Below are 18,371 nucleotides of genomic sequence, written 5' to 3'. Positions count from 1 at the left end.
GCACAACAGCAGTTTTTATACACTCGGTCCGCCGGCGATACAAGGCGGCGAATGTTCGTTTACTCGTCGTCAGCTTGCCGCCGCCCCGCAGAACAGTTTGCGTACACAAAGGCACACACATTCCGATGCCCGACGCCGGCGTTGGAGGGGTGCTGTTCCGGGAAGTATCGGCGCCAATGGTGGGTAGCTCGTTGTCTTGCGTCTGGTCGAGGCCTGGGAAGCAACATAAAACGGCTTTCCCACGGCAGCTTGCTCATGCGTAGCAGATCAGGTCCGCGCTGGAGAGCTCTGGCACCATTGTTCGCCCACCGAACTCGTTCCGTCACAACGGCGATGGGGCTGGTGGATGGAGGCGGTTTTCAGCACAAAGCCCGCTTCTTCGAACGCCTCCTAGCTGCAGCGACGGAGAGTGGGGGATTCGTCTTGTCCCCCAGTCGTAATTGGGTGGCAATTTCGCCTTGCAGCTCGCCATTCTTAACACCACAAGCTGTTCATGCCTGTTTATGGCGAATATTCCAGAACGGTTATCTGCAATCGGGACAAAAGAGGTGCAGATTACTTAAACGTTGTATGATGCGCGTCGTACTATTCGGTGCACGCACATGTCATAACCATTCGCCTCTCGACAAGTATTATACATTACTTTCATCATCGTGACATCACTGCGATGTCACGCACTCGGCATCGGCTTGATTCGGAGTTTGTATTTCGGCATAGCTTGGGATCGGTGCAGTGCCTAGACAAAGAAATCGCCAGAGAAAAAGTGATAACCTCTGTAGAAGACAAGCATAAATATTGCATAAATACCACGCTGCAGAGCCCGAAAGAAAGCAAATGTGTAGTTATCAGGGTGAGTTATAGAGTATTCATTAACCGCTTTGAAGATGCTTCGTTTCACTTTAACTCGAACATGTGCTTTGGATTTGAATATTTATTATGTCACAAATAGGTGCAGCTTGTACACGAGGTCTCTTAGCCTTTTATCAGCCACCCCTGCATGCTTCGCTCGAGCACTATGAAACATGGCTACACAGGTCGTGATGAAAACTTGGTGAAATCTGCGAACACGTGCCAAGCTGCGTTTTATCACCTTCTGATACGGCAAGACACTTGTCTTGTTAGGCGCAAAAGACGGAAATGACGCGCATGCGCCGTACATGTCTCAACACCAGGCGGAAGTTTGGGCAGAGGGTGCAGGAACTTGTCTTGCAACGCCCCTCGTAGATTGCGTCAAATTTGACCGCGCCTGCCCATCCGTGCCCTAGGAAGTCATCCGCTGCAGGGTCCGCACGAGACGGGCGACTATGACCGGAAAAGAAACGGCTCGACCCTACTTGACGATGTCGGGCGGCAGCTGCTACGTGGACCAGGGTGCAAGCAGTGCAGCGCCTGATCTGGACTTTGGCAGGTGAGCGTCCATTGAACATTTACTGCGAATAATGTCAAACCTAGAGAATCTGTTGCATGCTGACTGCCAAAGACTTAGCTTCTTTTACGGTTAACCTTTCTACGCGAGCTCTTAGTGCTTTGCTCGCCGTGGATGCTGCTGCTGTGTTGGTGAATACGGCTCACAAAAGTGACATTTGCAATGTGGAATCGGCTAGCACGTAGCCCCAGCACACCAGCCGTTATACCGGCTTTAGCGCCTACGAAATTAATCACTAAACGAGCGCGCCGTACCCAATTCTTTTAATGAAACAAAGCTTTCTACGCGTTGTGGTTTCATGCGCTTCCGGTCAATCTATTGACAAGTATGATGGGCTAGTCCAGCAGGTAGGGCAATACTAAACCTACACTTGAGTTAAACTCTGGGAGTTTACGTGCCAAAACCACGAAGTTGTTATCAGGCACGTCGTAGTGGGAGACTCAGGATCGCTTTTGACCACAAGGGGTTATTAATGTGAACCACATGGAACACGGGTTTTTATCAGGTCCCTATCGAAATGTGGCCGTAGCAGCCGTTATTTAATCACGCCACCTCTGGCTTAGCAGCGCAGCACTAAAGTCACTAGGCCTCCACGGCAAGCGATATCACATTTGTCTGATCGCGGGAAAGGTGTGCCGTAAAGTTGGCCACTTTCGGTTACAATGTAATCGAAGTGTCGTGTGGTTGGGGTGTTCGTGTCCTAATGATTTTGTCAAGAAGGTGCATAATTGTTGTGCTGCTAGAAGCTTTGCAGAAGATGTCTTATAGCCCGCCGTGAAAGCTTTCCTTCATATAAGCTTGGAAAAACTCGCATAGTGCTGTATGCATTTTTGCATTTTTGCCCAGTGGTTATTTTTCACCTCATACATGCGCATCCACGCGGGCTGACAAAATGTTCGCGCTCATAAGCGTCGATTTGCTTCCGCTGTTCTCGATGCGACGTTAGATAGTAATTTATCACGATTGGAAAAATGGCTCTCAGTTCCAGGTTATTTGATTACATAAAGTGGCAAAATGCCTGTTCTAATATGTCATGACACATCAAACATTGCACTGCATTCGAGGTATGCAGCGTCAAAGTTGCGGTAAAAATGCCCTGCTGTTCCATTTACTTTTCTTCGCAAGATTGTTAGTAAATGAAACACAAACATAACTGGGACGAAAACGTATTTAATCGCCAATTTAGCAAATGATTGTCTCGGATCTGGTGATAGTGTGAAAATTCGCTCAAAGTTGGTCCGCCTTGACAACTCACCGGATATTTTTCGTGCATTGCAATATGTGCCGTCACATAATTAAGAAGTTAATTAGAACTTTTTCTTAATAAGTCATATATACATATTGATTTCTCGTGCAAGTGATGTTTACCTCTAGGAGTAACCGAGCTTAATGAATGAAGCTATGCTATGTGACATAGGTGATACTTTAATTATGTGATTACAAAAAGACAGGCGGTACATTGCAGGCTTAGAAATCTTTAGAACAGCACTTTCTGATTGTTACACTTTTTATCGGTCTTCATCTGAGCGTGCGGCAAACGTGTTCCGGATAATTTCGAGCATAGATTAGTCTTTCAATGACTACGCAACTGGCGAAAGATTTCCGCCTCTATATAAATACAAGCCAAGTTTTTGTCTTTAAGCTTTGCAAGCAGAATGCCTGTGCAGTTTTAATGAGCCCCGAAGTCAAAGTTAAAATCATAGGCTGTGGCTTGTTCGATTGCTTCAGAATACTTATATGGGCAGCATCCGCTACATTCATCAAAGAAACATAGGCTAAATTTACGATTTGCTGACGAATGTATCATGTGTGGATGACATTTGCCAAAGGGGTACTGACACGACATTTTTGAGCGTATTTGTTGCGCTGAATGAAAATGCTAGACCGTTTAAGCACCAAAACACCGCAGAATTTTAATACACGCAAACGCGAGAAGACAAACAGCTGACGTTTCATGCGCATGTAGTGTCTTGCTCATCTGGAGCCAAGTTTCGGTTTCCTAGGAAAAACGTGACAGTATCTCGTGCGGCATGATCCAGGAGGATTTTTCATGTGATTTTAGGCTGAGAAGAGATTACGCCGCCATTAGTTAGAAATGTCAATCAGTAGCAGCATAACTGCTTTGATTAAACGGATCAGTTATTGTTTTACCGAATTAGCGAAACGAAAGGAACACATAACCTGTTTCCCGACATCCGAGTTGCCGGTACATCAGTTTCTCAAAAATTGCACTGATCTTGAGCACGCTATATGCCCAACAATTTTCGCCAGACTTCGAGAAAGCACAGCGTATGGATTACCTCCGTGTTTGCTTTAGTGGCCGCTCTTTTGCGGGGACAGCGCAAGGCTGGGAAATCGATGGAAAAGGAAAGTTGTAAAGCTGGCTTGACGCATACTGCCACATCGCAGGTGCGAAAAGATGAGATAGCACTGTATTCAAACACACACACTCTATATCGCTAGTTTATGCTTTTTCCGGGTGACGCTTTGCACCCCACTAACCACCTAAGGGTGTAGCTGATCCCTCAATGCGCCATTATCGTTGACTCATATATATATATATATATATATGGTGTGTGTGTGTGTGTGTGTGTGTGTGTATTCTGATTGCATGCGTGTCGCGAATTCTGGAAGGCACGCGAGCAATTTCGGTTTTGGTGGACCCTTCCATGACTCATGCACCTGCATAAATAGCCGACGCGCTTGACCATAACTCCAGATTTCGACGATGTCTGCATGTTCACGTCCCGAAGCTATTGTGGGTAAAGGTTCACAGCATAAAGAGTCAGTTTTGTGGTTGGCCGATGCGCGCACGGGCCTCTTTCATCACCGTCAAAGTGACAGACGACAATAGGGTAACTTGCGGGGCTTTGCGGTTGCTGCTGTCGTGCAGCACACAGAATGAACGGCTTACAGCCATGCGACTGTGTTTCTTTCGCCTCGTTGCTTTTTAGCAGCGTTCAACGCGGCTAGATGGATCCAAGCGAGAACTGTTTTGGAACTTTCTCGATTTTTAAACTTCGGTCAACAAGGCGAGTTCCTTGGCGCCAAGTCCATCATCGGAAAGAACCGGCACTGTCAAATGTGTCCGTTGCAAAGGCGGCAGCGCTCCAGAGGAGCAGGTCTTGCTGCAACTGACCCCACGATCCCAAATTTGCGCTCTTTACAGCAAAGTCTTACTAATGAAGTGCCCTATTGATGTGTTCTCTCACAGAGTTCCTCAAGAAAGCAGAGAAGCAGCGTGGAACCACCGAGAGAACAAGGCTGCCAACAGACTCCTAGAGTGCCGTGGGTGCCGGTTAGCTTTCACCGACATGGAGGCCTTCCGAATGCATGCCGATGACCACTTGCTTGGGAAAAACCACAGCTGTCCTGAGTGTGGTAAACTCTTTATGTCGCCTTCGAAAGTCACGAGGCATTTACGAACGCACAACGAGCCATCCTTTGAATGCGGCATGTGCGGCAAAAAATTTTATACCAAACAGGGCCACAAGAACCACATGCTTGCATGCCGGGTAGGCGCACAGGACCGAGAAGCCGTCGAAGGGTCTTCTGAATAGGGCAACACCCGCCACGAAAGTGGTCGAGCTCGTCGGGAAGCACCGTCGCACCTGACGGTGGATTCGGCATCGCTACAGCTGGATATTCACCCGGGAGGAGTGACACCTCTGGATGTCACCCTGGCGCCAAAGTCCGTCGTGTGCCTTCGCAGAAGAACTTGCCGTCTGGGCCTCAACTATTCTAGCTGTATGCTAACTTCTTGACGAACAAAACTGGGATAATCTTATTCCTTCTGACTAGGGCCGAAGAAGGCCTGCCAATAAACTTCTTACAGTGGTTATCTCGAGAAATACTGTGCGTCAGCTCTGTGGTTTTCTTCGAAGAATGCACCCGTTCTTCGCAGTCCTGTAGCCATGGTTAAAGGTTTATGTGCCTCCTGGATTGAACAAAGTAGCGAGATCTGTTTTCGAAAAAATGGTAGTAAGGATATTTTTAGTATAGTTCTTAATAGTGAGGTTGAGTAACGTCCGCCCTAATATTCTTGAGCCTTGCAGCTAACGTTATTAATAGTTTTAGCGCCCTCCATTGTACAAAAAGGTTGTTAAAAATGGTGCACATTTGTTCAATGGCGGAAGCCCGAGACCCTGCCTGGAAAAACGTGATGGCGATAGCGGAATACCAGCTACACACGTCGGCTTAGCTGGTGAATTTAACTAATGATCAAATAAAACATTGCTTCGGCTGATTAATGGACTTTAATGATGATGCCTAATTGGCATCTCCTGAAGAATGCTTGCGAATAAAAACATTACAGTGGTTATCTCGAGAAACACTGTACGGCAGCTCTGTGGTTGGTTTCTTTGAAGAACGCACCCATTCTTCGCTTTACCAGTCGTACCAGCTTTGCTAGTCGGCCTGGCTGGTGTATGGTATTGATGATGATATATAACTGTGCTTCATATATGTAATGGACTTTAATGATTATGTGGTATTTGCAACCCCTATAAAACGGCGTGGAGACAGTTGCCTAGCCTCCTTGATTTGATCAGGTGTACTGTACATGCTTTCATTCCAGTGTTGTATAAACCTCCATAATTCTTTTTTTTTTCTCATAGCTTCTCTCAACTTTGTATCGCTACGTAGACTTGCAACGAATAAGGTCGTATCAATGTATTTCCTGCTTTTCTTACACCAATACTCTTAACGTCTCTTGCTTATCGCGATTGCTGAGCGGTTGAATCTGCCAGCCAATTAAATTGAAGCGTTTTAGGAGGGTTTGTTGCCTCCGTGTCTCACTGGATAAATCCCTTCGAAGGCCATTAGGAGGTGCCGAGCGGTCTCTGAAATTATGCTGTAGCATTCATATGCCTCATTTTGTTGCGAGTATTTGCTCCGATATGGTTTGTTCCTAGGCAACCTCAAGCCTCAAATATAGCAAAGCACTGCCCTTTCTGTTATCCAACAGGTTTTTTCTTCCAAATTTCGTTCCTCCCGTTCCTGTAAATGACCCCGTATTTCATTTTTCTTTTCATTCTTTACAGCCAATTGAGTGCGTCTATTTCTCTCTTCAGCCGCCGTTGTTGCTTAGTGGCTATGGTGTTGAGCTGCTCAGCGTAACGTGGCTTGATCGAATCCCTGCCAATGCTGCCGTATATCGATGGAGGCGAAGTGCGACAACGCCCGTGTACTTAGATTTAGGTGCACGTAAAGGAAACCCAGGTGGTCTGTTTCCATAGTCGCTCATAACGGCGTGCCTCATGATCACATAGTGGTTTTGGCACGTAAAACTCCATTATTTTTTTATTGTTTCTCTTTCTTTCTCAAGACTCCCACTTCTCTATTTAGACTTTATATTACCCGTTACTTGGTTGCCAACTTTCTCAACGCCTTTCTCCATTCTGTCTCGACGCGCTCTTGCGTACATTTAGTTGCGCATTCTTTTACGGTGCACTCCGCGGATGCGTAGTGGCGAACGCCATCTTGAGGCGTTGTGATTGGTCCCCCTATTGGGAAAGGGAACAGCCAGGCTGCAGCCTTGGGTCACGAAACCGGGCGAGGTTGGCAAAGAAAACCGTTTGCGTTAAAAAAAATTAAGTAGGTAAGACACTAGCAAAAATCACAAAAGGAACTCGGTGGCGCAATTTAACCATTCCCCCCGTTTCAAATGCAGGCTCATAGAATCCATCCATCGATACAACCATACTATGCTTGCAGAGGCACGTCTGAGTATTTCTGAAAGAAATAAATGCTGGCTAAGAGCGGAGAATATTCTCTAGAAACTGAGTTTGAGCTGAGGTGATGTTCTTCGGCCATCTACTCTTCTCAAAAGCGAGTGAACCGGAGAAAAGAAAAGAAGAATGGCATAAGTTATGATGTTGAGAATATGTACAGTAAGGTGCGATTAATTGTGTATTTATAGTCGTTTGTGTCCATATGGCCCTTTCACAATCTCGAATCTAGGCTGTTAATAAAAAATTCTAAAACAACCCGGATGGCTTGTAAAATATGACCGTGAATGGCAGGCATTGGCAACTTCGTCGACACCGTTTAATAGCAGGTGGTTAAGTAAATATGTATGGCAGAAATAAAAAGAAGGGAAGAAATTGAGGGGATCGAAATCATTGAAACATAGAGAGAGAGAGAGAGAAAACAAGGGTAGGAAAGGCAGGGAGGTCAACCAGAACAGCATCCGGTATGCTACCCTACACTGGGGGTGGGGGAAAGGGGAATATAAAGAGGAAGAAAGGGAGAGAGTAAGCACTGAGTACGTGTGGGAGGGACAGCATACACAAGGACACTATAAACGGTCTGTTAAGCCCGTGCACTTCAAGTACTCCACTAGTGCACGAATCGCTTTTCGAGCCAGTGACGGGTGTGGTCACGGTCCGAGTATATTTGACTCGGTGAACGGTCTCGAGTCGAGTGAGCGTAACGTTGCCCGCAGAGAGAGGCGTTGGACATCGTAGCGAGGGCAGGTACACAATAGGTGCTCGATGGTCTCCTCGCACCCACAGGATTCGCACATCTGGCTCTCGGCCATTCCCATACGGTAGGAGTATGCGTCCGTGAACGCCACTCCCAGCCACAAGCGACACAAGGTTGTTTCGCCGCGGGAAAGGCTAGATGGCAGTTGTAGCCGTAGCGTGGGGTACAGTTTACGTTATCTGCAATTGAAGCCACCTGAAATCCAGAGATCTTAGAACTTCTTGCGCGCAAGTAGGCGAAGTTCTCTGGCAGCGTCCGACCTCGCCAAAGGTGTTGGACGCGTCTTGGTGTCTTCGTGGGCACACCGGGCAGCCTTGTCAGCTAGATATATATCGATATAATATGGGGATAGACGCTTTAAATACGAAAGGAAGATCGAGATCAAAGAGCCGGAAGGGTAGATGCCGATGAATGTAATAAAACCCGTATAAATAAAGCAGACTAGGTGAGAATTTGTCGGCAGCCCGTTGCAGAGGAGATGTTAAGAAACATCCGCACCATCATTAACAGCATTCTTCGCGTCCTGTTTGCGTTCAGATGCATTTTGGTGATAGCGGTGTTCTCCTTTCTTTCGTGTATGTCATCCTAACTTTTTTGTTGATTTGTATTTTTTTTCGACGAATTCATTTGGTGCACATGGGTCACAAGCGAAGCAATTTTTACCTTTTGCCGTCATTTTCATCATAAGCTCCGCATTAGCGTAAAGCTTTAGTATGGCGCTATTTCGATCTTCCTTAATAAAAATAAGATGAAATAAATTTTTACAAATTAACTGAAAATAGTTGAATATTTGGCATGCCTTACATAAAGATTACAGTCAATTTGACGATTGTATAGGTGGCGCGCACGATTGAAGAGAAGCTTCCTTTGCGTACACACCCGGATTTCGCTTAGTTGGTCCTCTGCTGTCCGCTCGCTCAGTGACTATCTCGGCGAGTATATTTGTGAATTGATATACGAAGGTAATATCAGCCCCCAATAAAACTTATAAAATTAGCACGAACGGTAAACATTGCTTAGTTTACGACCATTGTCTAACAACTGCCGACTCTTGCGATGTTTGATTGTATACCTTTCTATATGACACGACGCCCTCCTACTGAGCCAAATTATTCAATTGCAGTATTTCAAGAAAAATAAAGAAACAAATAAAGGAGCGGGCTTTCATAAACTTATATATATATATATATATATATATATATATATATATATATATATATATATATATATATATATATATATATATATATATATATATATATACCAGAAAAAATGCAGTTCTGGGACCACGGACTATATAAATATATATATATATATATAGATATATATATATATATATATATATATATATTTGCCTATAAGACCTGTACACTTAATGGTGGCTTATCGGCCTAAAAATTATATAGTGCAATTGATTTAGTCGGTTCATTGATTTCATCAATCGTTCACTCATATCGATCTGATTCGTCGTAAATATCACGGGTTCAGTGATTCCCCTTGCCACTATCACGCCATTTCTATGTTCTGCTAGCAATAGAAAACGCAACAAACTTACCATCAACATCCAAGGAGCACGGGTAAAACGTGTCGACGACGCACACGCACACACACACGCACGCACAACCTCACACCGAAATGCCAGCACGCTAATGGATAAACGCATACAAAAGGATCAAAGATATCTCCCCTCGGTAGTACCAAGGGGAAGTCTGATAGTTTGTGAGCAAAAGGCCTCCCACAATCTCTCTCACAACCGCTTGTAGAAGCGCCTGCCCATTAACGTCTGGTGATTCCAGAAATGGCCGTCTCGTGTCTCGTTGCAGCAGGCGTTGGACCTTGTAGCCGCTCCAGACAGCCACAGGGATGAGTACAGTCGGGAGTAGGAGGGAACGAAAAGGTCTATTTTACCTTATTTTGCATTATTACACCTGCTCCAGGTGTAGAAGCCAACGTACTTCATGTAGGAGCACATTAAATGTCTGTGCTCACATCAGGACACGTCAGGCCAAGTCACTGCACCAAACTATTCCCCTAATAAAATAGTCGCCTTCCCTAGGACACTGTACTGACTTTATGTCGACCAATTACTTTATGGCGGCCAATCACAATCGTCGAATCTCTCCCATCTTTTCGCACCCTTCTGCCAGACCTCGACTCCAATGGTGCAACACCGCCTCCGCATGTACATTGGTTTCTCCGCATCGACGTTGGGTCTTTTCATCATTTAGCGAACTTTCAGCGACGGTCAGGTTACATCTACCCTTCCCGGTTGTTAACTCTTCTACAGGATCCGGTGGTTGTTGTCACCTGGGAAGAGCTTCGTTGTTGTCCCGTCAACGGTCGCCGTCAGGCTGCGTCCAATTTCTGGACGGGCGCTGATGAAAGGGGTGTGGTGGTCGGTTGGAGGTGCCTCGTGGGCAAGACAAAAAAAAATCTCGACAGCGATTCGACGGGAAAGTTTGTATCTGGTAAGCGCCACTGTAAATAGTGCATAACGATACGTCCAAGGGACGAGTAGTTGAACAAGGAATGCCACCGGAGCGAACGTTTCAACAAGAGGGATTGTCTTTGTAAGTTACTGCGAGGTCTAAAGCAAATATGCTTGCCGAAAGGTTTCTTCAAGCCACACTACTTGGTCGACTACTTTACACCGCCTCGTGCGTCTAACCTCCTGGGAAAGTTTCTCTTGTTTGAAATGTTTTAGCTTGATACTTACTCTCCATTCTGCTCAGTTCCAAGCATACACATAGCAGCTCAGCAAAAAACGTCCCCCGGCGTGGTTGCTTAGGGGCTAAGTCGTGGTGCTGCTAAGCATGCTGTCGTTGGATAAATTCCTGCCCCGGAAATATGCAAAAAAAAAGAAAACTCCGTGCCCTCCACTTCGTAACGAAGGATGACCAGCAAAGCTCTGCATGTGGGCCCCTTAATGACGAACTGCACCTCCGCCGTGGGTTGGTTCAGCATTTCCCTATGTTTGGGATCGGCCCTCGTATGGGGAGTGCTTACGCCTGCTTCACCTCCGCCGATGGTCGGCTCGGCATGGCACAATCTTCGACATCGTCCCAGGTATGGGTAGTGCTTAAAGCCTGCTTCATCTCTGCTACAGGTTGGGCCGGTATTGCACTATATCTTGGATTTACCTACGTACGGGGAGGGCTGAACACCTGCTTCACCTCCGCCGTGGGTAAGGCCGGTATTGTACTGTCTTCGGGATAGGCCCACGTATGCGGAGTGCTTAACGCCTGCTTCACCTCCGCCGTGGGTCGGGCTGATATTGCACAATATTTGGGATAGGCCCACGTATGGGGAGGGCTTAACACCTGCTTCACCTCCGCCGCGGGTTGGACCAGTATTGTCTATCTCCAGGATTGGCGCTAGAGGTATACCGCTTCACTGTAAAAACGCCCTTGTCCCGTGCATCAGGTTTACATTAATCAATCCCAGGCGTTCAGCGCATTCGTTCTGCTGTGCTGCAGCAGCTGCCTCACGTGCAGCGTCACTACAACATGTCATACCCACCTGTTATTACCACGCCGTCTTCAGGCACTGCACCAGTTCAGCAACTGCAGCGTTGCGGAGCTGGATTACGCTGGTGCTATCTCGACCAAGGCTACAGCTTTGAGAAGAAGGGGGAATGCAAAAAGGTTGTTGCAGTACGTAGACTAAACTACACGCTAAAAATCTTTAGTGCTAAAAAATGTGCTGGAAGTATGCCGTGGCTGATTATAAGATCGTGGTTCTGGCACGTAAACCCATCAAATTTGGGAAAGCCTTTTGAGGGGCTTTAAATAAGACAGCTCACCCTTCTGGCGCCGCTTCCATATTTTTTTTTTATCCAGCAAATGGGCGCTTGCACGATTTCAGCAATCCAACTAATTTTCAATTTCGGAGGACAGTATCATCAGATGGTTAGCTGAACCAAGACACAAATTCTATCCATTCCATTAAAAGAAAATTGAGTCTGATATTCTTGAGAAAATTGGAAACTGTTCATTGACATAAAGATTAAGCTAAATTCTGCGAGACGACACAGTTCCCAAAATACTTTGGGAAGTTTATTCCGAAAAATGAAGCACAGAAAGGATGTGAGCGATATTATAGCGGTGCCTCGAAGCTCCTCAGGGAGTGTTCAATAAATAGATGGTGGCATCTTTATGGCCCGCGGAAACTCACTGTTAAAACTCTGGCTTCACGAAACGCGGCAGCAGCGGTGGGCAAAGTGACGAAAAGTGAGCTCCGAGAACACAGAGCAAGCACAAGGCCGACAAGGCTACGAGCCACAGACGCACCTAGACGCTGCCGCGATGGGAGATAAGGCTGTAGATACGGCCTGTGATCACGTGCAGCCCCCAGAGGCGCCATCGCAGCCGGAGTATAACGCAGCCCACGTTGGGCCCACCTCCCTCTCCCTCCCCTTCCTCCAGTGCGTCGCAACACTGGGTGCCTCGCGCACGAAGGCGGCTGCCCGCTTTCGTCTGTTCTTTCGCGGGCGATGTTGAGCCGTGACCGTCTGCTCCCCTCGTACGCTTTCACTCACGCATACAGCGTAGGGGGCGCGGCGACGGTATTATCTCCCTCGGACTTTGTATGGGACCTCACGGCGACGGCGACACCGACGGCCGAAATGCGCTTGGAGTATCCATGTATTTGCTCTCGCAATAAAAGGCATTTCATCCCTAGTACGGAAGCCTCGTTCACCATGAAGAGATTGATGTGAAGTTTGTTTATGCACGCTTCATAATGTGACGTGAGCACCCGGTGCATATCGGGGGCAGATTGCCTGAGTTGTGATTGAGCGTTTGTGCCGTAGTCCGTATATGAATGGATTCAGCTAAAGCCTTGCCGCCTTGTTATTTTCTTTTGAAATTATAGTCGTGCTATCCAGTTGATGCCACGACCCGTGCACACTGAGTGTTCAACCAACGCGTTTGTTGCCATATGCTTGATGCTGGCACCATAGTTGTGCTGTTCTATGTTTTTTTTCATACTGCCCGTTTCACCTATGTACACTTGTTCAAAACCAGCGCAAGGAATCCTGTACAACGCACCCGGGAACTTCTCTTTTGCGAGCTGGCCTTTGAACTTTAACCATTGCGTGCCTTAGCTTGCGTGTAGGGCAACTGAACAGTGCAAATTTAGGTAGCAGTCGCAATGCGTCTGAACGCAGCTACCTCTGTATATCAAATCAAATTAGTATATATTTAGGCTTACAAGTACCTCTAGGGAGCGCCGATCTGTTAATATCGAAGTAGATTGTAGTCAACAGATGACATGATATACATTATTTTCATGGGTTTAACCACTGGGTGTCTGCCTGTTCATGGCAAATCCTCCAGAATGTCCTTCTGTTCTCGGGACACAAGAGGTGCAGATAACTCAAACATTGAATGATAAGCGTGGTACCGTTCTGTGCATACACGTGTAACAACCATTCTCCTCTCGATGAGTATTATACAGCACCTTCGTCATCGTGACGTCACTGCGACGTCTCGCACTCGGTCTCGGCCTGATTCGGAGTTTGTGTTTCGGCATAAATTCTGAGTGGTGTGGTGAATAAACAAAGAATTTGCTAAAGAATAATGCTGTAACCTTTGTGGTGGACAAGCATAAATGTTACCCGCCGTGGTTGCTGCTGGAGGTCGCGGGATCGAAATCCGACCACGGCGGTCGCAATTCGTTGGGGGCGAAATCACCCATCTACTTAGATTTAGGTGGACGTCAAAAAGAACCCCGGGTGGTCGAAATTTCCGGAGTTCTCCACTGCGGCTTGCTGGATTGCCGTTAGTTATATAGTCATATTAACCGCTTTCGTAGTGCTTCGTTTCACTTTCATTCGAACCTGTGCTTTGAATTTATACATTTATTATGTGACAAAAAGTACAACTGGGCCAGGAGGACTCCTATTCTTTCATCAGTTGCGTGTGGTTTTGGTAAAAGTGACAAGCCTCCACTGCATGCTACGCTCGAGCACTATGGAATGTGGGTGTAGAAGTCGTGATATAGATATGACGGGATCTGCGAACATGTGCCAAACTGCCTTTTATCACCTTCTGATAAAGCAAGAGACTTGTGTAGTTAGGAGCGAGAGTTAGAAAGGACGCGCATGCGCAATGCCATGTCTCGACATCAGGTGCTAATCTGGGCAGAAAGTGGAGGAATTCGCCTTGGCACGCCGTCGTAGATAGCGTGAAATTGGACCGCACCTGCATCACCGTGTCCTAGGAAGTCACCCGCTCCACTGTCCGTACAGGACGGGCGACTATGGCCGGGAAAGAAACAGCTCGACCCTACTTGACGATGTCGGGCGGCAGCTGCAACATCGCCGAGGGTACAAGTAGTGCAGCCACTGATCTGCACAAAAGCAGGTTAGCTCCCATTAGACATTTGCTTTGAAAAATGTCAAACCCAGACACGCTCTTACATGCAGATTGACAAACATTTACGTTCTTTTCCGGTGAACTTTTCTAGACGAGCTCTTTTGCACTTTGCTTATAGTGGCTGCTGCTGCTGTCTTGGCGAATACGGCTCACACAAGAGACGTTTGCAATGGGGAATTGGCTTGCACGTAGCCGAAGCACATGGGCCGGTATACATGCTCTAGCGCCTACTAAATTACTCGGTCAACGAACACGCCCTACCGAATATCCTCTACAAATGAAGCACAGGCTCTAGAATGTGTTCCTTTAGTAAAACGAAGCATTCTGCACCTTAGGTTTTTATGCCTTTACCCGGTCAATCTATAGCAAACTATGGTGGGTCAGTCCTGCGGGTAGGGCAATGCTAAACGTAAACTTCAGGTAAATTCGGCGCGTTTACTTTCCAAAAGCACGGTGTGATTATCAGGCACGTCGTTATGGCAAATTCCGGATCACCTTTGACCAGCAGAGGTCCTTAACGTGAACTCCACGGAACACGCGTTTTAATCAGGCCCCCATGAACATGTGGCCACAGGAGCCGGTATTTGGTCACGCTACCTCTGGCTTAGCAACGCAGCCCCAAATAAGCTAGGCCTCCACGGCGAGCGATATTACATTTGTCTGATCGCGGGAAAGGCGTGTAGTAAAAGGGGCCAATTTCGGTTACAATGTCATCTGCGTGTCGTGTGGTCGGGGTGTTCGTGTCCTGCTGATTTTTTCAAGCAGTTGCGTAATTGTTGTGCTGCTAGAAGCTTTGCAGAAGATTTCTCATAGCACCATCGTGAAAGCTTACTTTCATATAGGTTTAGAAAAGTTCGCTTGTGTTTTATACATATTTGCCTACATAGGAAAACGCCCAGACTTTCTTTTCCACGTCACACACGCGCATCTACGCGGGACGACAAGATGTTCGCGCTCATAAGCGCCAATTTGCCTACGCTGTTCTGGGTGCGATAATAGATAGAAATTTATCTGTATTTAAGAAAGGGCTCTCAGTTCCAGGTTATTTTTTTACATAAAACGGCAAGATGGTCGTTATAATACGTGATGACACATAACATATAGCACTGCATTCAAGGTATGGAGCGTCAAACGCGGTAAAAACACGCTGCTGTTCCGTTTACTTTTCTAAGGAAGATTGTTAGTCAATGAGGCACAAACGTAACCGGGACGAAAACATATTTCATCGCTAATTTCGCAAATCATTATCTCGGATCTGGTGACAGTCTGAAAATTCGCTTGAAGTAGACACGCCTTGATAACTCACCGGATAGAGTTCGTGGATTGCAATAAGAGCCGTCAAATAATTATGAAGATAATTAGAAGATTTTCCCTAATCAGTCTTATATACATTTTGATTTATCGTGCAAAAGACGTTTGCCTTTAGGGGTAACCGAGCTTAATAAATCTATGCTATGTGACGTAAGTGATTGTTTTAATTGTGATTTAACAAAGACAGGCGGTCGTTTTCGGAAATTTCGGTAACGCAGATGTCTTCTACTGCCGGCTTTGGCTTTCCGCTGCTAAGCGCGAGGTCTCGGGTTCGACTACCGGTGTGGGCGGCCACACTTAGAGGGAGGCGTAATAGAAAAACGCCCGTGCGCTGTGTACAGGGCCAGGAATTCCAGGTTGTTAAAATTAATCTGGAGTCCCCTACTACGGCGTGGCCCATAATCATATCACCGTTTTGGCGCGTAAACACCACAGTAATTATTAAACGCAGACGCGAGAAGACGGAAACCGCTGACATTTCATGCGGACGACGTTTCTTGCTCATAAGGAGCAAAGTTTGTTTCCTACCAAAAACGTGACGGTATCTCGTGCGGCATGATTTAGGAGGATTTTTCTTGTGATTTTAAGCTGCATAGAGATCGTGACGCCAAAAGCTAGAACTTTCACTGTCAGTAGCAGCAGAACTGCTGTCATTAAACCGATCAAATATTGTTTTACCGAATTAGCGAAACGAAAGGACCACATAACCGCTTTCCCGACGTCTGCGGTTGCCGCTACATCCGTTTCTCAAACATTTTTGCTGACGTTGAGCACGCTACGTGCCCGGCAGTTTTCGCCAGACTTCCAAAAAACACAGCGTATGCATTTCCTCCGTGTTGGCTTCAGTGGCCGCTCTTTTGCGGGGAGAGCGCGAGGCCGAGTTATTGATGGCAAAGGAAAGTTGCAGAACTCGCTCAACGTATGCTCTCAAATCGCAGGTACAAAAAGACAAGATAGCACTGTATTGAAGCGCACACACTGTTTATCGCTAGTTTATGCCTTTTCCGGGCTACGTTTTCCACCCCACTAACCACAGAAGGGTGTAGCTCATCCCGCGAGACGCCCCTGCATTCATGTGGGCTTTCTCGAATATTATCGTTGGCTCTCTATAGATTGTGTGGGTGTGTGTAGTCTGATTGCAAGCGCGACACGAATTCTGATAAGGCACGCCAGCACCCACGACTTCAGTGCACCCTTCCATGTCATGCACCTGCATAAATAGCCAACGCGCTTAACAATAACTCCAGATTTGGACGATCTATCCGTTTTCGCGTCCCTAACTTATTATTGTGCGCAACCGTTCCCATCATAGAGTCAGTTTTGTGGCTGGCCGATGTGCGCACGAGCCTCGTTCATCACCGCCCAAGCGACAGACGACAGACGGTAAATTACGGGGCTTTGAAATTTCTGCTGTCGTGCAGCACACACAGTGAACAGCTTACAGGGTTTCTTTCACCTCGTTGATTTTTAGCATCGTTTAACACGGCTCGTTGGCTCCAAGCAAGAACGCGATTTGGAAACATTCTGGATTCTTCAGTTTCGGCGAACAGTGCGATTGTTCTAGGCGCCAAATCCATCATCGGAAAGCGTCGGCATTGTAAAATGAAAATGTGCGTTGCAAAGGTGGTAGCCCTCGAGAGGAGTAGGTTTTTCCTGCAACCAACTCCACCATAACAAATTAGGGCTCTTTACAGAAAAGTTTAACTAACGAAGTGCTCTCCCAATCTCTTCTCTCGCAGAGTTCCCGGAGAAACCAGAGAAGCATCGGGGCAGCAGCGAGAGAACCAGGCAACCAACACAATCCAAGAGTGCCACGTGTGTCGGTTTGGTTTGACCGACACGGAGGCCTTTCAAAAGCACGCCGCTAACCACTCGCTCGGGAAAAACCACAACTGCTCGGAGTGTGGTAAACTGTTTGTGTCGGCTTCGAAGCTCACGAGGCATTTAGGTATCCACCGCGAACCGTCCGTTGAGTGCAGCGTGTGCGGCGAAAAATTTCGTACCAAAGATAGCCGAAGGCAGCACATGTATGCATACCACGTCGGTTCACAGCCCTGAGAAGCCGTCGAAGGGTCTCCTTACCACGGCAGCACCCGCCACGAAATTGGTCGAGCACGTCATGAAGCACCGTCACACGTGACGGTGGCATCGGCATCGGTGTAGCCGGATGTTCGCCCGGGAGGAGCGACCTCTCTGGATGTCACTCTGGCGCCAAGACGTGTCGTGTGCCTTCGCAGAATAACGTGTGGTCTGGGCCTCAGCTGCTCTAGCTGTGCGCGAACTTCTTGACAAACAAAATTGGGCTAATCTTATTCCTTCTGACTACGGTTGAAAAATGCCTGCGATTAAAGTTCTTACAGTGGTTATCTCGAGGAAGGCTGCGCGCCAGCTGTGTGGTTTTCTTCGAAGAACGAAACCCATTCTTCGCTATCCTCTAGCCATGATTTAAATAAATTTGCATGCGTTCTGCATTGAATAAGATAGCGAGATATCCTTCGTTGAAGAAATAGTAGTAAGGATATTTATAGCAGTTCTTAATAGTGAAGTTGAGGGAAGTGCCACCCTAATATTCTTTAGTCTTGCTGGTAACGTTCGCAATAGTTTTAGTGCCCTTCACTGCACAAACTAAAGTGTTAAAATTAGTACACATTGGCTCAGTTGAGGCCGCTCAAGACTGTGCCCCGAAAAACGTGATGGTCATAGTGGAATAACAGCAGCACGAGTCGGCTTAGCTGTTACATGTAACTAATGATCAAATAAAACATTGCTGC

At 46.8% G+C, this 18,371-nt stretch overlaps 1 protein-coding gene across 2 annotated transcripts; it reads left to right on the top strand.

The window, feature by feature from the left end:
• The first annotated feature begins 1,194 nt into the window (after window positions 1-1,194).
• LOC126517456 (uncharacterized) lies at window positions 1,195-17,972 on the top strand. Of its 2 annotated transcripts, none has more exons than XM_055064792.2 (3): window positions 1,195-1,408; window positions 4,641-4,807; window positions 17,340-17,972. In XM_055064792.2, the coding sequence occupies exons 1-3, from the start codon at window positions 1,305-1,307 to the stop codon at window positions 17,432-17,434; spliced, it is 366 nt and encodes a 121-aa protein (XP_054920767.1). In that variant the 5' UTR covers window positions 1,195-1,304; the 3' UTR covers window positions 17,435-17,972. The 2 variants fall into 2 exon arrangements, 1 of the variants encoding a protein (XP_054920767.1); XR_011890901.1 differs by lacking the exon at window positions 17,340-17,972 and adding an exon at window positions 4,912-5,277 and having other exon boundaries at window positions 1,199-1,408.
• The last annotated feature ends 399 nt before the right edge of the window (window positions 17,973-18,371 follow it).

Source organism: Dermacentor andersoni, chromosome 11, assembly GCF_023375885.2.
Source record: "Dermacentor andersoni chromosome 11, qqDerAnde1_hic_scaffold, whole genome shotgun sequence".
In the NCBI taxonomy this organism is placed as follows: Eukaryota; Metazoa; Arthropoda; class Arachnida; order Ixodida; family Ixodidae; genus Dermacentor; species Dermacentor andersoni.
Note: the sequence above shows the minus strand (reverse complement) of the source record. Positions and strands in the feature narration are given on the sequence as shown.

Bases quoted from the DNA above. Each gene is read 5' to 3' on its own strand.
- LOC126517456 (XM_055064792.2), top strand. From the start codon at position 1,305: ATGACCGGAAAAGAAACGGCTCGACCCTACTTGACGATGTCGGGCGGC. The intron at 1,409-4,640 runs GTGAGCGTCCAT...GTTCTCTCACAG, and splicing joins CCTGATCTGGACTTTGGCAG to AGTTCCTCAAGAAAGCAGAG. The intron at 4,808-17,339 runs GTAAACTCTTTA...CTTCTCTCGCAG, and splicing joins CCACAGCTGTCCTGAGTGTG to AGTTCCCGGAGAAACCAGAG.